The sequence below is a fragment of the Alligator sinensis genome, unplaced genomic scaffold, assembly GCF_000455745.1.
Source record: "Alligator sinensis unplaced genomic scaffold, ASM45574v1 scaffold1012_1, whole genome shotgun sequence".
NCBI classification, from domain to species: domain Eukaryota; kingdom Metazoa; phylum Chordata; order Crocodylia; family Alligatoridae; genus Alligator; species Alligator sinensis.
Window position 1 is genome coordinate 1,076,733 of NW_005842104.1, and position 22,992 is coordinate 1,099,724.

The 22,992-nt window shown below is 43.7% G+C and overlaps 1 protein-coding gene across 1 annotated transcript in view; it reads right to left on the reverse strand.

Moving 5' to 3' along the window:
• AGPAT5 (1-acylglycerol-3-phosphate O-acyltransferase 5) overlaps nt 1–22,992 on the reverse strand; it is a 107,976-nt gene that overhangs the window by 20,102 nt on the left and 64,882 nt on the right. The window contains exon 6 of the mRNA XM_006024487.3: nt 12,382–12,543. Within this exon, the coding sequence (XP_006024549.1) occupies nt 12,382–12,543 (162 nt within the window). The remainder of the gene's footprint in view (nt 1–12,381; nt 12,544–22,992) is intronic.

A 22,992-nucleotide genomic window follows, 5' to 3' on the forward strand; every position in this document is an offset into this window, starting at 1 on the left:
GGGGGGGTTAGTGAGGTCTGCAGGGGAAGGCTAGGGCAGGGCAGGTGGGCTCCATGGGGGGAATTAGGGGTCTGGCAGGGTCTGTGGGGGAAAGGCAGTGTCCACTGGGGGGTTGGTGGGGTTTGGCGGGATCAGGGGGGCTCACAGGGTCCATGGGGAAGCTTGGGGGGATGGGGATGTCTCTCCCCTACCACCCAGGACAAAAGTTTATGTTTAGCTCCCAAACCCCACCCCCCTAACCCCCAGATGAACAACCTCTCACCCCATCTGCCACCAAACCTACCCTTCATCCTTCCTCCACATTGGGACTTCTTCGGCTCCTGGCATCAGCAAATGCTGATAAAATTGGCACTGGGAGCAGCTTGTGGGATGGGGGGTTTGGTGGGTTTTGGGGGAGCTGTCTAATCTGCAGTGTAGGGGTTTGCAAGCTGTCCATTTGGGAGTGTGGCAAGTGACCGGAGGGCTAAAAGTAGTCCAGTGCCAGGGGACTGTAGGAAAAGTGCAGCCTTGGGTCAGCAGCTGGGCTTTCCCAGCCCCAGGGCTGTGCTGGAAACTGTATGGAAGTTCGGGACACTTAGACAGGTCTAAAAATGGCCAACCCAATCTAAGTTATACTACCTTGGAGGTAGGATTAATTTAAATCAGGTCAGCCATTTTGGACCGACATAACCTTCCTGAAACTTCTGTACAGTTCACAATTGGATTGACCTAACTAAGGAGCTAAGTCAGGGGTAGGCAACGGTTTTTGGCCAGAGTGCCGAAAAAACCACGATGTCTACCTTGTAAGGTGCCAGAGTGCCAGCATACCACAAAAACAAAACTGGGGCGGAGAGGGTACATGGCAGGATGCACTGCATATTTAATACAGTGAGTAATCCTTAATGCTGCATTTACTGTAAAAAAAAAAAGAGCTGGTGTCAGGTGGGGAGCGGGGGCTGCCCAAGGGCTCCGCTACTTGGGCCACAGTGGGGCACCCAGCAGCACCAGAGGTGGGGCCCAGCTGGCCTACGCAGCTCCGTGGGGATGGGGTGCAGCAACCCTGGCCATAAAGGGACACTGCCTGGCTGGGGCAGGACGCAGGGGGCTCCTGCTTGGTCTCTGTGTGTGCTGGGTATAGTGGGAGTGGGAGCTGCAACCACAGGCTGTTCCCCGGGCTCTGGGAACAGCTGCTGCAGCCGGTGCTCAGGTCCGAGCCAGCCAGGAGCCTGCAGCGCAGCACCTCTGTGCAGTGCCTGCCCCAGTCCTGGCCCCTTGAGGGGAGCTGCGGGTGGGCAAAGCTGGGACCCAGGTAGGATGAGGCAGCCATGGTGGCTGTTCCCAGGTGCCAAGGCCAGGCCCCCAAGGCCAGGCCCCTGCACCAGGGATGGCTCTGCCCTGCCTGCACTGTGCCCAGCATGCAGGAAGGCTGATCCCAGAGAGGGAAGCCCCCCGAGCCTTGCATCCTGCCCCAGCCAGGCAGCATCCCCATACACACGGGGTGGCTGCGGCCCATCCCCGAGGAGATGCGCGGGCCGGGCCGGGCCATGCCCCACCACGGGCGCAGCTGGGCACCCCCGCCTGCTCGCTCACCACAGCTCGAGCCTGCAGAGCCCCAGGGCTGCCCTCACTTCCTGCCAAGCCCCCACCTTTCTAAGGGCCCGGCTGGGCTGGCTTGCCTGCGGCGCCTCCCCCCATGCCACCCAGACCCTGTCCCAACCGTCCAGCCCAAGCACTCAGAACCTCAGTGCTGCCCTGGGTGGGACAGGGCGTCTGCCTACCTGGGCAGCTCCCTCAAAGGGCCAGCCGGGCTGGAGGGTACAGCGTGGGAACAAGGGGTGGGGGCAGTAGAGCACAGACAGCCTCTCTGCCTGCATTCTTCTGGCTCTGCCCTGGTGCCTGCCACGGTGCTGGGACCTGTGGCTGCATAGCCCGGAGCAGCAGCTTAAAAAAAATAAACAATTTCTTTGTGTGCCTCTCGGGGAAAAATGTCTCTGCGTGCCACTAATGGCACGCATGCCGGGGGTTGCCAAACCTTGGTCTAAGTGTTAGGTCTGCACCTGGGCAAGCTATACTAGATTAGGTGGCCATTTTTAATGTGATCTAACTTCCCTGAATGTCTCTATGCACCCCCAAGGAACACAGGGGTGTTCCATTAGGACGCTAGCCAATGAAAAGCAACACAACTAGTACATGCAAGTAGCGCATTGTGACAAAGTTGACCTCCAGGGAGAATCAAAGAGATTAAAGTTAAATTAATTGTGAAACCTTTAAAATATTAAGACAAAAAAAAAAGCAGCTTAAAAAGATCCTGAAATTCAGAAGTTTCTTTAAGAAATACTATAGATGTTCCCAAATATATGAAGATCTAGAGTTTGAGGCTTTAAATAGTTTTTGCTCTTACAAAAGGGTAAGTAGCATATAGTGCTTTTCTACAATGCTTTTAATGCAGGAAACTGGATAGCAGAAAGGGTTAATGCAAGCTATTTAGCTCAGTTTTCCAACTGTGGTTTGCATTGCTCTCTCTCCATGTTAACAGTTTAATGGTAAAAGAATGTGGTAGCTCACAAGAAATTTTGAGAGTTAACAATGGTTCACTGATCTACAAAGCTTGGGAATCACTGATCTAGCTGAAACAACACAACAGAGGCCATGGAACAGGGTGGGCCACCCGGGCCATGGCCTGACTGATGTTTAGCACCGTGATTCAGACACAGCCCCACTCCCTGCCTGCCTCCATGCCTCCTCACACATGCAGCCACAGCCGTGCTCCACAGCCCCACCAAAAGGGAAGTGACAGCCCCCTGCAGTCAATGCACTGGAGCAGGACCTGATGCACTGGCTGGAGGGGGCTGTCATACTTCTCTCCTGGCAGGTCTGCAGGCGGCAGAGCGTGGCTGCTGCTGTGCGTGAGGGAGGGAGGCAGGGAGTGGGGCTGTGTTTGAATCGTCGTGCTAAATGTTGGTTGGCCCATGGCCTGGGTGGCCCACCCCATTCCACAGCCTCTGCAACACAATATTTAACAAAAAACTGCACCCAAAGGGCCTGTTCATTGAAACAAACCCTTCCATTCTGTGGGAAAGACTAAATCCATACAACAAATGTTCTCTTCTAATGCAGCCATCCTGGTGACACATCTACAGAATGAAGCAGCTCAGAAGTAGGGCTGTGTAATTATTTTTGCTGAGTAGCAGTGCTTATTCGCTCAGCTGTAGCAATTCATTAATATAGTTCTACTCCCATCAATAAAGCTAGTGTGCAAAACTACTGTTCACAATATTCTGGTTGGGGCTGCTTTGCACTTTATAGATCTATGGTAAAAGATGAATTTGAAGCTTTTCTTTAATGATTTATAAACACTGTAGGTTAGCCTAATGAGTGGCATATTTTCTATATGAATATTTTGGTTTAACTCAATAGGCAACTGCCTTGGAAAACAGGTAGGGAGTAAAGGACCAGCTCAGGGTATCCCTATCTCAAGCAGATGATCAACTGATGTTATGGGACAATGCCAGGACTATTTGTCATGATGCTTTTGTGTTGCCTGCAGCAAATCTGCAAAACTGATTTGAATCAATGCAGACAAGGTCCATGAACACAGACGAGCAAAAGAACTTAGGCTTGATAATAAAATTGCATCCTCTTGAGAGGCTGCAGCTGTTCAAACAAACCAGACTGACAAGAGGACCAGGCTGCCAATATCCAAAGAAGTCAGGCCTGCTTTTATCACCACCATGAAAAAGACTTCGGCATACATGTACACTGTTCTTTTAAAATTCTCTCTAATGTTGGGTCGCTATTGCCAACAAGGCTGTCTGATCACTGTATACCTCCTGTCCTAAACTCTCAAAGAATATAATTGCTAATACCCAAATTCATTTCAACATTTGGAGAAACGGTGGTTGTTACAAATGGAGCTAACACCCAAATTCTAGGTGGAGAGAGAAATAACTGTAAAATTCAGCCCCAACTTAGCTTTTTAAAAACAAGCTCTGACATCTGCAGTGATAAGAAGCAATAAGCTTAGAAAGACTAGAAAGAAACAGATTCAGGTGGCTCTCAAATGGTGACAAACACAAATAGAATCTCCCAATTTTTCCTATGGAAATTTCTTTTCTCAAAAAAATTTTACTTCCATATCTAAAAGTCTTAATTCTTCACAAAAAATGTATGCCACTGTTTAAGAACCAAGGGACTCTGTTAGTTCATTGCCTGAAATTTCACTGTTTAGCGATAATCACAGGAAAGGAAGTCAATAATCATAACTACTGTTAACAGTACAGTGTCCTTTCTGAAAAGCAGCATGATGCAAATAAGTGACTGAAGAAAATTTTCCTGAAAAACAAATATTACAAATAAAATATCATACTAGTTTAAATTCAGAATTACCACAGCACTTAATTCAGCCATGTCTCCTTTTCTTCAACAATCTAAGCACTCGTTAGAACGATTTTTTACTGCACTGTTATTTGCTTAGTTTTATGCCTGCCTGACTTATACTTTTTCTTTATCATGTAACATGATCTAGTAGAGGGGTAGGCAACCCCAGGCATGGGTGCCAGAGCATGGCACACCAAGACATTTTGCTTGTCATGCGTGCCTCGGTGCAGATGGCAGGGTAGGGGAAGGGGCTGTATTACCAGAAAAAGGATTGGGCCCCTTGCAGTTCCCCCACCGTCTGCCCCTGGTATACAAGCATCTTACAAGTCAAGGTTATAGGTGTTTTTGGCACTCCATTCAAAAACGTTGCCAACCCCTGGTCTAGTATTTTGAGCCCAGGGCTGGAATAATACAGGACCCTCTGAGTTGTAATGATAGGTTAATGCAGGGGTGGGCAATTATTTCGGGTGGAGGGCCGCTTACCCGGTTTTGGAAAGCTGTTGAGGGCCACATGGGTAGCCCCGCCCCTTAGGTCGCAAGATGGTGACCATGTCCCAATGTCTTGGGACCAATATCTCAGGGCCAGTGCTGGTGGGGCCCAGAGTGGGGTGCAGGCTGGCAGGGGTCCGTGGAGCCGGGCTGGGCTGCACCAGCAGGGAGAGGGGGGGCACTGGCCCAGCTCCATCAAGCCCCTGCTGGCTGGGACCTTGTACTCCTGCTGCTCTGCTCTGGGCCTTGCCGGTGCTGGCCCTGGGGCACCGGTGTTTGCCCCAGGCACCTGTTCACTCCCAGTACGCCCCAGCCCCGTGGTACAGGCAGGGGGCAGTGTGCAGCCCCAGACCCTGCTCCCTGGCAGGGAACAAGCTGGTGCTGAGCATGGGGGAAAAGCGGCCCCTCCCCTGCCCCGTGGCCAGCAGTCCCTGCTGCAGCCATTTTCCCCCACGCTCAGCACCAGCTTGTAACCCACCATTGCTGCCTGGGTCCTGCGCCGGCTCCAGGCTCGCCCATTGGGGCTGTGCATGGCAGCAGCAGCAAACACTGCTCAGCGTGGCAAGTGGGCAGGCCGAAGCTGCCGCCATCGCATGCAGCCCCGACAGGTGAGCCAGGAGCTGGCACAGGGCCCAGGCTGGCAGCGGGGGCGGGTTACAAGCTGGTACTGAGCCTGGGGAAAAGCGGCCCCTCTCCCCCCCCGTGGCTGGTGCCCTGCACAGCAGCCACTCACATCCTGCGTGGGGCTGCCCATCTCTGCTCAGGACAACCCTGCTTGGGCTGCAAGCGGCTGCAGCAGGGAGCACCAGCCAGGGGGCAGGGGAGGGGCAGCTTTTCCCCAGGCTCCTTTCCTGCCTGTGATCCTCCCCTGCCCTTCCCCCCCCCACCCCCTTACCTAAGTTTCCAACACCGGTGCATCCACATGGTCCCAGGCCAAAAGCCCCTGCTGGGACTTCCAGCTGGGGGGTGGGGCTGGGCAGGCCCTGCCTTTGTGGAAGCCTACCGGGCTTCCCCTGGGTCCTACTGTCCTTGGTTCCTGTCATTTTTTATAGGAACCAAAGACAGATAAATATTAATTTTCTAAATTTTTTAGGGGCCCCATGGGCTGGATAGAATGGCCTTGTGGGCTCAATCCAGCCCGCGGACCGTATTTTGTCCACCCCCGAGTTAATATCTACTTTGAGGTCTTATGCAAGTCACTTGGGTCAATGGTTTTAGGGCCTGTGAATTTTACATACTTCTATTTTAGGCTTTAAAATTAGACTTCTCAAATTAGACTCTTGTAACTCAAGAATAAAATATTTCATTACTATTTAAATATTTTGATGTCCAGCTGGTGCCTTCCAAATGTGAGTTTTGTTTATTCAAAAGGCATTTATACAGATACATTTGTCTGCTCTGCATGCAAGCTGATGCACCTGGCGCTGTCTCACATATATTTGTATAAATAGCAAAATACACATCAGCACCGAGAAAATGGCAGCAGCATGCTTTTGAATTAAAACACCTTCAATGTATTTTAGTTCAGGAGCACACTGCCGCCATTTTCTCAGCAATGACACACATTTTGTCATTTATACAAATGTATGTGCTGCAGTGCCAGGCACTTTTAAAAATATCTGGTGCTGCAGTGCAAGCATGTGTACAAAAACCCTAAATCACTTCTTTATGTTTCACTTCTAAGTGATAGTATAGTACAGTGGTTGGTAACCCCTGGCATGTGTGCCAGAACATGGTACACAAGGCCATTTTGCTCAGCAGTCCACCAGCCTGGGCTGTTCCCACGGCTGGCAGCAGCTTCCCAGAGCCTGGGAGGCTAAAATTGCTGCGCTGGGGTACAGAGCCCTAGCATCAGCTCCATACCTCTGGTGGGTGCACGTGTGCCTCAGAGCAGACAGCGGGAGAGGAGTCTGAGGAAGTGCAACCCCGGTCCCTCCCCCACCATCCAGTCTAAAACACATGTACACCTGCCGGTGGTACAGAGCTGATGCCAGGGCTCCAGAGCTGGGATGGCACCAGCTTCTTCCCAATGGCAGGGCTGGGCTGGGCTCAGCTGAGAGGCTTCCCCACCCCCGCAGCACCACTGCTGCCCGCATGCTCAGCTGAGCCTACCCCAGCCCCACCCCTTCCCACTGGGAAGAGACTGGTGCTGCCCCTGCCGGAAGCGCCGCACCTTTGTGGGCTCAGATACACGGGGCAGGTGGCGGCACTGGGAGGGGTGGCTATGGGGAGGCTAAATACCTTACAAGGTAGACATTGTGGTTTTTTTGACATTCCAGTCAAAAACATTGTTTACCTCTGGTATAGTACATAGCCTTTTGCCATAAGGTCATTGCTTCAAATCCAGTTCCAATTGCTGATATTCCACTTGCTGAAAGGTCTTACCTTTTGTTGGTTATGTATACAAGTCTATGTTCAGTTCAGTTTCTAATAAAAAGTTAAAGTCACCTTAACATAATTCAGGTTCTTGTTTTGATATCTGACCACTGAACTCATATTTTCATCTTTGCATATTTTGTCTGAAGTTTTTAACAGAAATAGGTGGCATTTATTTGGCAGTTCGACATAAATAGTGTGGAATACCCATATCTGCCAGTCATAAACTTTGAATAAAAATAGCTAGTGACAAAGAAAGATTAAAAAGAGCAAAAAGCAGTTAGTAGTCTGTGCAGAAGTAGTTGGGGATCATCTGGAAGGGCTGAATGTTTTCGAATCTGCGGGCCCTGATGCCTTCCACCCACGGGTGTTGAGGGAGCTGGCGGGGGTCATTGCTGTGCCCCTGGCCCAGCTGTATGAGCAATCGTGGTCCACGGGCCAGGTGCCCAGAGACTGGAAACTAGCTAATGTGGTCCCCATCTATAAGAAAGGGGAGAAGGAGGACCCGGGAAACTATAGGCCCATAAGCCTCACATCGGTCTTGAGGAAAATCCTTGAAAAAATCATTAAGGAGCACATCTGTGAGGGGCCAGCAGGGGAGATCATGCCCAGGGGAAATCAATATGGGTTCATCAAAGGCAGGCCCTGCCAGACCAACCTGATGGCCTTTTATGACCAGGTAACTAAATCCCTGGATGATGGTGTCGCCATGGACGTAGTCTTTCTGGACTTTAAGAAGGCCTTTGACACTGTCTCTCACCCCATTCATTAATAAACCCACTCATTAATAAACTGAGCGACTGTGGCACTGATGCCTACACAGTTGGATGGGTCAAAAATTGGCTGATGGGGTGCACCCAGAGAGTGGTGGTGGACGGGTCGTATTCGACCTGGCAGGATGTGAACAGTGGGGTCCCCCAGGGCTCGGTTCTGGGACCTACACTGTTCAACATCTTCATCAGCAACTTGGACGAGGGGGTGGAAAACACGTTGTCCAAGTTTGCCGGTGACACCAAGATGTGGGGAGAGGTAGGCATGCTCAAAGGGAGAAAGAGGCTGCAATTAGACTTAGACTACAGAAGTGGGTGGATGGTAATAGGATGGGGTTCAATGTAGATAAATGCAGGGTGCTGCACCTGGGGAGAAGGAATCCACAGCATACATACAAGCTAGGGAGCTCCCCCCTTGTGAGCACAGAGGCGGAAAGGAATCTTGGAGTCATTATTGACTCCAAGGTGAACATGAGCCGCCAATGCCAGACTGCAGCCAGCAAAGTCAACCACACCTTGTCGTGCATCCAAAGATGCATCTCAAGCCGGTCCAGAGAGGTGATACTCCCCCCTCTACGCGACACTGGTCCGGCCTCAGCTGGAGTACTGCGTCCAGTTCTAGGCGCCACACTTTAAGAAGGATGTGGCCTGCCTTGAGAGGATTCAGAGGAGGGCCACCGGCTTTGGTGGGGGGCAAAAGGGCAGGCCCTATGAGGAGAGGCTGAGGGACCTGAACCTGTTCAGCCTCGGCAAGTGGAGGCTGAGGGCGGATTTGGTTGCTGCCTACAAACTCATTAGGGGAGATCAGCAGCAAATAGGAAGAGCCCTATTCTCCCCAGAGGCACCTGGGGAACAATGGCCAGAAGCTGTTAGAGAATAGGTTCAGGTTAGAGATTAGGAGGCACTATTTCACTGTCAGGGGAGCCAGGATCTGGAACCAACTTCCTAGGGAAGTGGTCCTCGCTCCTACCTTGGGTAAATTCAAAAAGAGGTTGGATGAACACCTGTCTGGGTTCATGTGATCCCAGCGTGTCCTCCAGTGGCCAGTGGCGGGGGGTTAGATAAGATGATCTATTCAGGTCCCTTCTGAACCCTAACTACTATGAAACTATGAAAAAGAATTTTCAGGAATTTATTCAGCTGTCAAAACTGGTTCTAGAATAAGTAATCTGAAATTGTGGTTGGGTGGATATAAAAGTTCCTATAGCACTTTTTAAAGTGTAACCTGAGAAGGCCAAACCACACGACTTTCCTAAGGAAAATTTTATCTAACTTCTTAGACTGCTGATAAAATTTAATACAGAGTGAAACAGCATTTAGGAAAAAAATTGGAAGGACAGAAAATAATCCTTGTTTGGACCATTGTCCAAAAATGATCAGTTCTCTATTTTTCTTTTTTTTACTATCCAAAGAAACATATTAGGTGATAATACATACAATGCAGTTATTTGTTTATTAAAGAGAAGTGCTATTGGGCAGTTGAATAGATAGACTGGAATAACAGACATGGGAGATGTCTGGTTCCACCATTCTTATTTTACCACTAATAATTTTTAATTATTAATATGAAATTATTGTGAACTGTTTATACGACTTAAACATACTCATTTTATTCTAAATAAGGTACTGACATTTTTACTAGAATATAAGAGCTTGCAACTGTGTGAAGGTATGATAAAGCTAGTAGATGTTAAAGTTTAAATGAAAGTTAAGCTTATTTTGTGAAGTATAATAAATTTATTCTATATAAGAAGTGATATATAAGTTTAGAATGATAATTTCCTATTAAAGATACATTTCAGAAAGTGGGAGCCCCTAAGAAATTAGTGGATAATGAAGAAAGTGGTAATAGTTTGGAAGTCACAAGTATACTTGAAGTTATCAAAACTGTTTTCCAAGCAGTAAATTCTAATCAAAGCTGCTAAATTGAAAAAGAAATGCCAACTTTATCTTTCTTAAAAAATTAATAGAATGATGTAGACATTGTGCTGGCATGATGCTATAGCTATGATGGCCTAGGAAATATGCAAGAAGTAAAGATTTTTGTGGGTGATCTCTTATTGGATCAAATATGATCTGGAATGTTTTGAACAGCTGCAACTACTTTGTCATCAGCAATTGGTTAGTTATATATTCACGTGTTATTCATTTTACTGTCACTGAAAGAGTTAGGACTGTGGCAATAAGCATTTAAATTCATTACATGGTTGAATGATCCAGTTGGAGAGATTCTCTATCACCATAAAATTATGCAGTACTGCTGGAACACAAGATATTCCATAAGATATTCCAATATTAAACTGCGCGCACACACACACACACACACACACACACACACACACACACAGAGAGTAAATAAAGGCTCATATACATAAAAAATTAATAGAATTAAATGTAAAATTAGCATAGCTGAACTGAAATATTCAAGATATTAATTTCAAATAAATGTTAATTAGACTTCCCAGAATTACAACAGGAATCAGTTTTTATAATAAATAAATAAATAAATAAAATCCACATATAGACTGTTGCTAGAATCTTCAAAATGCAAGGCAAAACCAAAAACAAATGAACAGCTCTCCCCCCCCAACCTTAACAAATCAAAAAGAAATCCTGGCTTATAATAATTAAGGGGAAAAATAGAGCAAAACAAAACAAAAAAACCCCATGGCTGTTTGATTTCTATTGCAACAGTCATAGAAACAGGAACTGATTTTTTATCAGAGCAGAAAGCTATTTTTAAAAAATCTGGGAAAGCTGCAGTGCAATAAGAACTCCTAATTTAAGAGACAGTGGTCAGTTCTCAACCGGTCCACGCAGCTAGGCTGAGACGCCAAGGTCCAGGGAGGCATTTTAAACACCTTCAGCTTTGAGGCCAGAAATATATATATTTTAGGTGCTACAGTGCCTAAGCTGGAAACACTTAAATTACTTCTCTGGATCTTATCCAGAATGCTACTAATAAAGAGGTATAATAATAATAATACTGTTTATTAGGATTTTATTTTATAAGAGAGAAAAATAAATCTTAGCTGAAAGCTCAGCAAATTCTTAAAACATGTTAGAACTGAACAAATACGTGAGGTGTACTTAAATATCTAAAATCTTATCAGACATGTCCAAGAAAAATGGAATAACATAAGAACAGGTGACCTGAATTCTATCTATTGATACCCATGTTATTCTTACATGCTAGAAGAGTAAGGAAGGCTTGCCTGTAACAAAATTTAAAAAACATATTTGTATATAAAGTATACCAGGAAAAAACATTGGTCAATTTTGAAAAATGTGCATGCAGGGTCACTCCTAATGCTTATGCAAACCATAACATAAATAAGCCACTCTAGCTTCCACAGAGTTAGCTGTTTAGGAACAAGTATTTCCATGGTTTAGTTCTAAAAGTTAAGACTGGTAACTTGTATGAATATTTATGTACCTAATAGAATTGAAAAAGCAACAGTGTTAAAGTGAACTCTGAAGTCTAAAAAGCCTTGCAGTTGGCAGGCAAGGTAAGACTAACATACTGACAGAAAACAACAGTTAAAGAACATCAGGTACTACAGTGAATATTACTTTGCTGCTGAAGAACAAGTAAAAGCACCCTGAAAGTAATTTGAAATACTGCTAATAAGTTAACAAATGAAGTTCCTAAAAGAAAATATCCTTGCACTTTAATATGGTTGCCAGTTAGAACTATTTCTAGTTATTTTATTAGAAAAATCTGCTCCAGTTCATCCTCAATCTTTAATTGTTTTCTTTTCATATTTTAATAGCAAAGAAGTAAAGCTAGTTTGCATAAAATATTTTCATTCTTTAAGTATGAATAAATATTTTCATACTTTTCTTTAAAAGTACAAATAAAGAAAGCACGTTCTCGCTCTTGCAAATGAATGTCAAATAATAATTACAAACAATTACAAATAATAAGCACATTATTTCCTCTCTCACCTGTATAAAATACCTAACACAAAGCATGGACAGACCTCTAGCATAACACACTTGAGAGACAAACTCGAGAGGAAGAAAAGGTGGCTGTAAGCTACCTCATAACCTCTCAATCCTGAAGCCAGAACAAACCTGAAGATTAGTATCACCTGTTTGCTAATGCCTCAAGAGGTCGTTATAACTGCCTGGGAATATCAGGACATAGAGACGACTTGGCCATAGGAATACTCCTTGAACTGAGGGGTAATCATCATGCCTAGGTGTAGGAGCCCCTAGAGATGTTTTAAATCAAATATTTCCTCCTATGTAGAAGTATTTTTAGGTTGGATCCATCAGCTTTATGTGCATTATATATCATCAGATCGCTGGAAACCTGCTAGAGCTGTACTTTCTATTTTGTCCTATATTTCACAAGAGTATGTACATACAAGTAATATCAACTCACCAGTCATAGATGGTGCTACTTTTCTTTGCCCTTTGTGGTCCACAGTACCTTCATATGCTACTGTAACATCATAAATTGCATCTAAGTAGGTCTTCATTGCATCAATGGCAACATAAGTTGCTTTCACGCGTGGTGTCAGCACATGTTTTAATACTGCAAGTCCTAAAAAAACAACAACAAAAAACAGCGTAGATGTAGAAAAGGTGAACTGAACTGGACTTAAATACTACTAATATACAAATAAAAGCAACCTATACAATCTGATTGCTCAGCAGTAGTGCAAAAGGGATTGGGTTGTGTAGGAATTTAAAAAAATTAAAGAGTAACACTAAAAACAGAATAGTAAGAACATGCTAGTTGTCCAGCAAATTATCTAATTTAACAGAGTGAAATCAAAATTAATTTTGTTTCCACACTTCTGTGAATCATACTTTAGCAAATAATGCTTGTAATAGAAGCAAGAGGTACAATACAGAGATAGATTCAAAAGAAGAAGATTGAGGAGCTGAGTATCATTATCCATTTATTCTGCAGATGTCTTTTGATAACTATGTGAATCATTAAACATTACAGAAACCAGATACTAAAATTAGAAATGTGGCTGTACTACTCAGCCCTCCACCTGGACAGAAGCTCCTCATAGAACATAACTGTCTACTCCAACTTCAAATGCACTCAGGGGCTTCCACACTTTCAAACTACAATCACTAAGTATAATTAATTCCATTTACAGGATAATTTTCTTCCTACTCAGTTTAAGTTGTTCTCTGCTCATTTCCATTCCACTAGGGATAACTATAACCTTTGAGCCTTTCTATACAATCTATCCATAGGACAGGAGCATTGCAAGAGAAGCTATGAGTTTTGATTAGCCAAACACAGCCATCTAAGCTATTATTTTTCATAACACAAATCAACAGATTTTGTATTTAAAAATACTTTCCAAAACCATAAAATTAAGACTCTGCTAGGGCCAGTGAAGTCTGACCAGAAAACATTTTTATTTAGTAAAAAATGTGCAGGTTTCAAAATTGGTTCTCATTCTTCACTGGATCAAAATGAGGCCTTTCAAAATTTCTCATATACAAACCAAGACGCACACTACCCCAAAATAAGTAAGAGTCAGGTGGTTGAGCTATTCCCCTATGACTTGGGAGATGTAGGTTTAAGACTCCTTATCTGAATCTGGTAGAACAATGGCTTAAACCCGAACCACTCAAATTACAGGGGAATTGCCCCAATACCCACGCAACCCCCATAAACATTTTTAAAATTCCATGCCGGGTCCGAGAATCCTTACTTATGAATTTTCACTGACCCAGGTATGCTTTCATGAAGAGAGTGGTTATTTGCCCTATAGTAACTGTGCACCCTCACACAAGGAATAGAGAACATGGCAGCAATCCTTCTTCAGCTCCCCTTGCAATTTAAAATTCATGGCAGTTCAATACTCCTGAAGGCAGATTAAAGAGTGGTCTATTAATCCTCACTGAGTATGTGACATTGAAGAATTCAGCACCGGGTGAACAAGTTTCTTTCTTTCTTTTTTTTTTAAATTGAGACCTACACTGGATCTAGGCCACATAGGTCACCCATTTGGGGGAATAGGCCTTTCCTGTGAATAACTTCTTGCTCTGTGTTAGGAATTAAAACATGCGAGAGTAATGCCCTGTGCATGATAATTGAGATGGCTGCTAAATCTCAGACACAGCATTATCTTAATTTAAATGACCCTTTTCCATCCCCAGCATTTTCCCTCTTCCGGATATAGGTAGCAACCATAGCCCCTTCTTTGAACTCTTGTCTTGCTAGGTTAAACAAACCAAATTCTTTCACATCTCCTCTTATTGAATAGGATCAGATTCCCCTGATCATCATAGCTCTGCTACCTGTTTCAATACCTTTCCTGAATGGTGACAAGATTTGTAAATGGTGCCCCAGAGATCTCAAAAGTACCCCTGTACAATAACATCAATTCAGCCCTAATGACTGTAAGTCTTACATACTCTTCCAGCTTATTCTATTGTGTCTTTCCTAGTACAAAGCAGTGAAAGTAAAAAAAGCAGGAAAAAAGTAAAAAAGCAAAAAAAAGGAGAAAATATAATAAAAATTCAAATTGCAATTAACAATAGCAATTATAAATGACAGCTAAAAGTCCATTGCCCTACATCAGTAAGCTCAAACAACTTCCACAGAAATCAGTAGAAGTTTGCTTGGACTGAACAAAGAATGATATCCTTGGAAAACAAGTTCCTTTTTGTTTGAAAAATGGCTCATCTAGCTTAACAGTTCATGGGAAAATCCTTTTCAAAGGTAATCTGTTCTCACCTGATCAGCAGGAAGTGAGGTGGACAGAACACCTACTCTTTCTGGGGATGGATGGCATAACTTTTCACCATAAACAGCAGATGATGTAGGTATGCAGCAAGGTACCAGAGTATGTGTTTAAATTTATGCATGTAGCCTTACTGAGCACTGCCTTCATAGAGCTATTGATCCTTAAAGGTAGGCACTTAAATAGCCAGTTGATGCATTAATAATTTGCTTAGATCTAGAAAACATTTACTCCCAGCACAGAACACTTAATAAAAGTTAGATTCAATAAGTTTGATTGTATTTGTAGTGAGCAATGGTTTGGAAAGTAAACAACTCTGGGAAGAAAAGTCTAGTTTCACATACCCTGCAGCCATGTATCTTTGTTTTCTCAGGGATGTGGAGGTTCTGACTGGCTTGCATGTGGGATGTGGGATGTGTGCATGTGGGATGTGGGTACACAAATGTTTGGTTTCAAGAGGGCAGCAGCTGGCACTGTCAAATTGTTATGTGCGAATGATCTGAGAATGATTCAAATGCAACAAACTCCCCCTCTAATTTTAACATTCCATCATTCAGGGCTTACTGTACACACACAACAACTAGCACTTATTAGATGCTGTCCTTTGGAAACATTCCTTTTTTGAAATGGCTCACAGTGTTTGCATGTCCACAGATGAAGGTTCATGATAAATTAGGATAGAATGGTCTAAACCAGGGGCAGACAATCCATGGTGGGCAGCTGCTGTGCTTGGCGTGCAGCAGATTGGGGAGGTGAGGGGGATTAGAGCAGCACCTGGGGGAAGGAGCATGGCTTAACTTGTGGTATACTTGGACTGATCTTGCAGCACACCTGTCAAAACAGGTGACCACTACTCATCTGAATAAAATTCTAAAAGTTAATTGGTTTCAGGTACCGTTCCATATTTTTCATGGACGGCTGATGACCACATGAGTTTGACTGAAACTGAATTCTGTTAAAAAGTTTGAATACATAATGAATCTCAGAAACAGAAGATCTGAAGCAAACTGTAATGCTTCTTTGGAAAAGAATATATGTGAAACGAAAAATTCCAATCTCTTGCTGTTAACAACATTTTTTCTCCAAATTAAATTATGAAAGAGACTATTGAGGTTATTCACTTCAGCTTCAACTGCTGCCAGAGTCTATTCTTCTGTTTCTGAAGCAGTGTATTGAGGTATCTTTGCTTTTTAAGAATGTTTAAGACTGAGAGGTATTAAAAACAAATTTATTATGTTAGTATTCATTAGTCACATACACATTTGTATTGGTATTGATCTTTTCCCTGTTGACACAGATTTTTCTCTCAAATCTTTACCAGGAAAAGATACAGTAAGTTGAAAGAATATTCACAGCTTCTGAAAAATAAGGAAGTACAATGCAGCCAGTTATGTTCAAATTTGAGAGTTTTGCTTAGCACTTGCCAAAACTGTTTTAAAATTAAACACATTTTCCAGTTAAAGTCTGTGATCCTTACCTTCTTTTCTAGATATCCCTACAATTCAGTAAGTGAAAAAGTGACACATGCTTGAAACATTTTGAACAACTTTGGGAGTGTCCCTTGGATTTTCTTTCTTTACTTACTGATCTGAAACTGTAAAATGGCCTTATTGTGTTACTGAGCACCAGTAAATGATTTCAATACACTATAGCATTGTTACTAGTTGAAAGTGTCTATGAAAGTCATCTTTGCTATCTGACTTCTTTAAATAAATTTGTCAGGTAACTTGTTACTGTAACCTGTAACTTGTTACAAGGAAATGAAAAAGAAAAAACAGATAATTTGTGAAGTTTCATTAGTCTAAGCTTTACTTGAACCAGTGACACCTTTTTAAAAATTATATTTATTCAATAAATATTTTGAAGCATAACATGGTGGCAGTGGTTTTTTTAGCTTTTGGACTAATCATATCAAACTCTGCCACTAAGTTATGTTTCAAAATGTTTGCACAGTAAGTGTTATACTGAACATTACAGTATTGTGTCAGCACTACAATCATTAGTACAGACATTTTACTGAATACATCAACTGCTACTCCTAAATTTCTCAGCCTTGTTCCTTTCTGTCTGAAGTTTGTCATCCCTACTCTGCTTCTCCACCACTAAGTCATTACATTACATAGTTCTTTTCATAATCCAGTTGTTTATTTGGTTGTCCAAATGGGAACTACCAAGTCCAGAATCCTTTTGAAAATGAGGCCCCCTTTCCAGATTAAGATGTTCAGTGGGAAGCTGTCAACTGCTTTGGTAGAATGACGATCCCTCTCATTCCAGAGGCTACTGGTGAACTCCAGAGGTCTAAGTACAAAAGGCGGGTCTAAATCTGCATATGACTAATAATAATATTTCAAAAGTTAATACATTAATTAGTATGCTGAGCAGAGCATAGACAAATGAGAGTACTGGGCATTCAACACATCCTTGAAAAGTATCTTTCATAATAATGTTAGCCAGATCTTCCTGCAAGCACTGGGTAATCTTTGTTAAGGTCAATATATCACGAGTTAAAACCAATCATTATAGTTCCCCTGGCAGCCTTCCCACATTCAATTCAGAAAACATACTATGCTTAAACTGTTTTAAAATACTGGGCAGGCAATACTAAGTTAAAACTTTAAGTTAAAATATTTAGGGTCATGAGATTTTATTTTAAATGCCAAAAAACAATCTAAATGCCCAGTAATGTAATACTTTACCTTTTAATGCTATTCTCATTACTTCAATTTTATACATGGGCTAATTTTAAATAAAAAATGCTTGTAATACATTATAAAAGTATGAAATCTTAATCAACCCAGACTGATTTGAGAAACTATAAAAAGAAAACAAAACAGGACTCCCTTAAAACTGTCTTAAAATCTGAGAAAAAAAACAGGAACACAATGGGGTTTCAAGCATCATCCTGGTCACTAGACTCATAACATCTGATTACTGAACAGATTTTTTTTGCTGAATTGAAATAAATTGAGTGGGTAGCCTTTGGGAAGTACAAAGGTTTAATCCATCAGTTCCTTAAGAAATGAACTTTTAACTAAAATTTATAGAGAGAGACATCTGAGCATTTATTTGCATTTCTCCTCAATATGTATATCTAACTGAGAGGAACAAACAAAGGAAATGCCAAGTACAGTAAGGGTCAGATCCTATTTCGCCTGCTTGAGTCCCTTGTAAAATAGTTAATGTGAAAGGTAGATTGGTTCTACTACAACTTGTTGCTTTTTTGTGACTTAGCCTTAAAGTTGTGTGACACAAGTTCATGAACTTTTTTTTTTTTTTTTAAGGGACTAAAGCAAGTGGAACAGGATCTGTCTTCAAGTCACAAAAACCCAAAGGCTGTAAACACAGTAATGCCAACTGTCAAGAAAACACCATGAGACTTGCGTTTTCTAAGTCAAAATAACTCTGACTCATGATCTCCTGATCAAACCCTCAAATCTCTGGATTTTCCCAGCTGGTAATTCTGTAAAGGTGAAGGGGCTGGGGGGAGGGGTGACTGAAGCCCCCATGGTGAGGGAGGGAGTGGGGTAAGAGCAGGGGTGGGGTGAATGGGGCTCCAGGGCTTGGCTGGGTCATCCAGAGGTGTGGTGGGGATGTGTCTCTCTACAGCTGTGCGCACCCCTGGGGGAGTCATGGGAGGCATGTGCCCCCCACGGGGCAGAGGTAGGCTGCAGGGTTGAGGCTCTGTGCTCTGCTGCCTTTACTCTAGGAGCTCGAGCTCAGTTGCACAATGCCATTGCTGCCTGCTGGGCACACTGATTGTGTAGTGCATCCCTGCCCACCCGGTGGCAGGAAGCACACTGGCGTTGCACAGCTGATCTCCTGGGGCAAAGGCAGCAGGGTGCACAGCCCCGAGCCCACAGTGGGCAGCTCATCTCTGTCCCATAGGGGACAGATGCCCCCCATGCCTCCCCCGGTGTGCACACAGCTCCCCCGCACCTCTGAATGACCTACCCTGGTGCCCCATTCATCCCAGCCCCTGCTCCTTCCCCAATCCCTCCTCATCATAGGGACCTTGATCTCTTCTGCCCTCCACCTCTTTCCTCTCCTCCCACACCTTCCCCTCCACTTACACACAGACAGCACTCAGCTGGTATCTGCCCCTCACTCCCAAGCCACAGGCCCCCCAGTCCCACTGCTGCCTTTCACTCCTGACCCACAGTACTCCACATCCTGCCAGGGTGTGCAGGGACCGTCCTCAGACTCCAAATCCCACACATACCCCAACAGCCCTCCACACCTTCGCAAATAACTCCCCCCACCCCACATGCACACACTTCAAAAATAGCATCTCATGATTTACAACGCCAAATCTCTTGATTTTTTTAGAGTTTGTCTCATGATTTTTGACATGGGATTGGCAATACTGTAAAAAAGACATCTCATTTAAGGCAGTTCCAATTGTGGTGGGTTTTTGACTCCCTCAAAGCAAAAATGGCACAGACTTTTACATATGTAGCCCTTCCAGGCTGCACTGTTGCCACTTTATCAGTAGAGAGTCAGCAAGCCCAGCCCAGTCTCTGGAATAACTGGCATTTAAAGACCTATAACTAACTTCCAGACTTCACAGCTTGGGATTGGGGAGGGAGGGGGAGAGTTAGCACACTTTATCGTACTTGCTTCACAGTACTTAAAAACAGGACAATGGATTCCTCAGTTTATAAGATGCAGAAACTAAAAGCTCTCTTTCATAAGTCACACAAACTACCCATGCAGCATGGGTTGCTGCTCCTGCAACCCCTTTCTGAAATCCTGGACCTGCCCATAGTTACAGATGTTTTTTTCTCCCCAGTGAGTGGCAGTATCTTTCATTTCAGGATCATCAACATTTATGTAGTGTAAGGGCTTTTGCCTTGCCATGTGCCCAGCTAAAAGTCAATGCTGTTTTCCCCTGGAAGCAAAACTTCAAAGGTCTAGGTAACAGCATAACCAGCATTGGGTACTTGCATTATTTATTTTATAGCAGACCCAGCCTGCCACCCCACCCCAAATTTCTTTTCAAAGTGCTACCTGTCACAATGCCTTCACATTTTTACAACACTGCTGACAAATCACTTGGCAAGTGATCTGAGAGATGCTAAAAGACTAATGCTAGCTTGCCTTCTTTCTCCTTTCTTTCCCTCCCCTCTTGCATCAATCCTTTGAGTGTGTCTGCTTGGTTTATGATTATTACAAGCCTAATCTGGACATCATGATGACCTAGAACAAGACACTGAAGCTGCACAGAGGAGCTAAGTGAGATAGTGCCTGGCACAGCAATGAGGTTGATATGATTTTTTATCTTGGAAAACGTCAACATCCTGACAGAGTCCCTGCTGCAGTAGCTCAAAACCTTCACACTGGGGTTCTCAGCTCATATCAAACTGTGGCTGGATGTGAACATAGCAAATGTGTTTCTCTCTCTTCCCACAAGCAACACCCTCAAAGTCCTCTTCTTTCAAACAGAATTTTCTGAACATTGCAAAGCTAAAAGCTCCTCCTGGGATAAGTCAAAAACATTCCTGAGACCCAGGAAATTCCAAAATTTTGCTTATGAGAACTGACTATCCAACCAGCTGGCCAAGAACAGAAAAATCAATGGAATATTTCTGTCACGCTTAAACTACTGCTAAAGAACTATTAAAATGTCTTTCTCCACCCCAAAGTCTGCACAGATTACCTTGATTCATAGCCTGATTCTGAGTATGTTGAGAAAGTTACAAGTTCTGGCAAAACTAGTTTTAAAAACATCACAAGTGTCATTTTTGGTGGATGAAAATGAACAGCATCTCTCATGCTTTCTAATGGATACAGGTTAATATCCAGCCAACAGTAACGTGGACTGGATTTATGTGCTGCTACATCCCTTTAGAAGTGATAGACTGGTGACAAAATTGGATGAGGCGTGTATTTAACTCTAGTTGCATACACATTTTTAAAATATGTAGAATGTCTTCTAGAGCTTTTCTTACAAGAAAAATTCATAAAATATAAGGCCAAGAACTACTGTGATCTCTATTCTGACTGCCCATTTAACATAAGCTACAGAACTCTGCTGAATTAATTTCTGTTGAACTGAACCATATACTTTTAGGAAGGACAATGCTTTAAAAACAAATTCTGGTGATGGACTCTTAGTAAGGTGCTCCAGTGATCAGTTGTTGTCACTGAAAAAATTTACATCTTTATTTTAGTTTTAATTGGTCTAAATTCCAGCTATTGTATTTTGTCTTACCTTTGTCTGCTGTTCCCATCCATTTTTTTTGTTCCCAGACAGGTGCTTAAAAAATGATCTACCTTAATCTTCTCTTCTGCCTCTACCTTAATCTTCTCTTTGCTAAGATGAAACAATTCAGCTACTTGATTCTTTTGCTGCTTGATTCTTCTGGCTCTTCTTGGAACCCTTTCTAATATACTGACATCCTTTTTTGGTGTTAATGCCAGAACAGGAATACTCTTTGGTCAGACACAACAGGCTGAAGAGTGGTAACAATATCCTTACACCAACTCTACATTCCTATTTACAACACTAAGAATTCATGAAGGTGTTATGCTGGAAGGCCATCTTCAGTAGATTATCGATCACTACAGAGCCACTGTCAGAGATATGGTTTCCCAAGAGGGACTACCCCATTTTGTAAGAGCACGCTTGAATTCTTTACTTCTAAGTTTGACTTCTTGTTACATTACCTTAAAACGCCCATTGTTTGTTTGCATACAGTTTAACACACAATCCACATCACTGAATCAGAGACCTGTCCCTTCACTGTTGCCACTTTCTCCAGTCTTTGGGCTATTCATAAACTTAACGTAAAATCTTTACTAATATTGTTCTAGGTCACAGATAAAAACATTAAACAGTGAAAGACCAATAATTTATTTATGCAGGACTAGGACCACAGCTGCTTGATGAGAATTTCCTATTTACAATTACGTTTTGAGACCTGTACAATAGTAGCTTTTAATCTGTGTGCCATCCATGTTGATTTTTCACCATTCTAGTTTCTTAATCAAAATATTGGGTGGCACCAGATCTAACATTTGACAACTATCCAAATAAGTTACATAAACACAACTCCCTTCATCAACTAGGACTTGAAACATCATCCAATTAAGTTAGTTGATAAGATGCATTTTTCATAAATGTCTGGTACTCAACATTAATTATTTATTATTTCATTCTTTTTTTTGAGTCTGTATCAGCTGTTCCATTATTCTGCCAAGAATGATGTTAAGCCAACAGGCCTATAGTTATGCATGTTGTACCTTTCTCCTTTTCTTAAATACAGTAAAACCTTGTTAATTTGCAAAGCAGTGAACCAAAAAAATACCAACTTTGAAATAAATGTACTGATAGTAATTTGCATGTATCCAAATTACTGAGGACACATACTGACTTAGCTCACTCATACCCACAAGGAGGTTTGGTGGGAGGGAGGAGGGGAGAAGGGGGTTGGCATGACAGTTCCACACTTAGATTGATCCCATGAAGCTGCTCCTACCTCCCACCCCTACAGACCCCCCTGCACCCTAGCACTTGCTCCCTGAGCCTGGCTGCTCCATGTACTCCCACCCCCTTGAGCGCATGCAAAGTGGCCAGGGCTCAGGAGAGCAAGTGCCAGGATGTAAGGGAGCCTGCAGCAGTGGGACATGGGGAAAGCAGCCCCAGCTACATGCACGATATGGGGTGGGATTGGGGATCATGGATGCTGGATCCACAAGGGGGTTTGGTGGAACTGGGTAGGGAAGGGTGTTAGTGTAACAGTTCTGCACTTAGAGTGATTTAAGTCAAGGGTGGGCAAAACACAGCTCATGAGCTGGATCCAACCCACCAACTGATCGGATATGGCCTGTTGGGGGAGCTTGCCCATTGATTTGATCCGGCCCATGGCTGCCCACACAGCACTCCATATAGAGCCGAGCCTAGCTGGGGGAAGCCTGCACCATGCTCCAGCACATGCCCGCTGCCTGGGCCTGGCCAGTGTGCACAACTATTTCTGGTGCAGCTGCAGCTACTTGAGTGCTGCTCCACTCCCCTTGCCTCCAGTGGTGGTTCCTTCTCTTGCTCCTGCTGCACCGTTCCTTGCTGGGAGGAAATTTTAGCTGGATGGCTCCTGCCCCAGTGTGAGGGGCTCTGGCTTCCAGCTCCTGGCCTACCCCGCAACCCCACCCCGTGAACCTAGTCTCACCTGCCCATCTCGCTCCCAAACACTGTTCCTCGCCCACCCGCGACCCCATCCAACAAGTTTTGGTGAGTTGCTTGGGGGGGGGGGGGGGGGGGGGGGGCGGAGGGCGGTGCG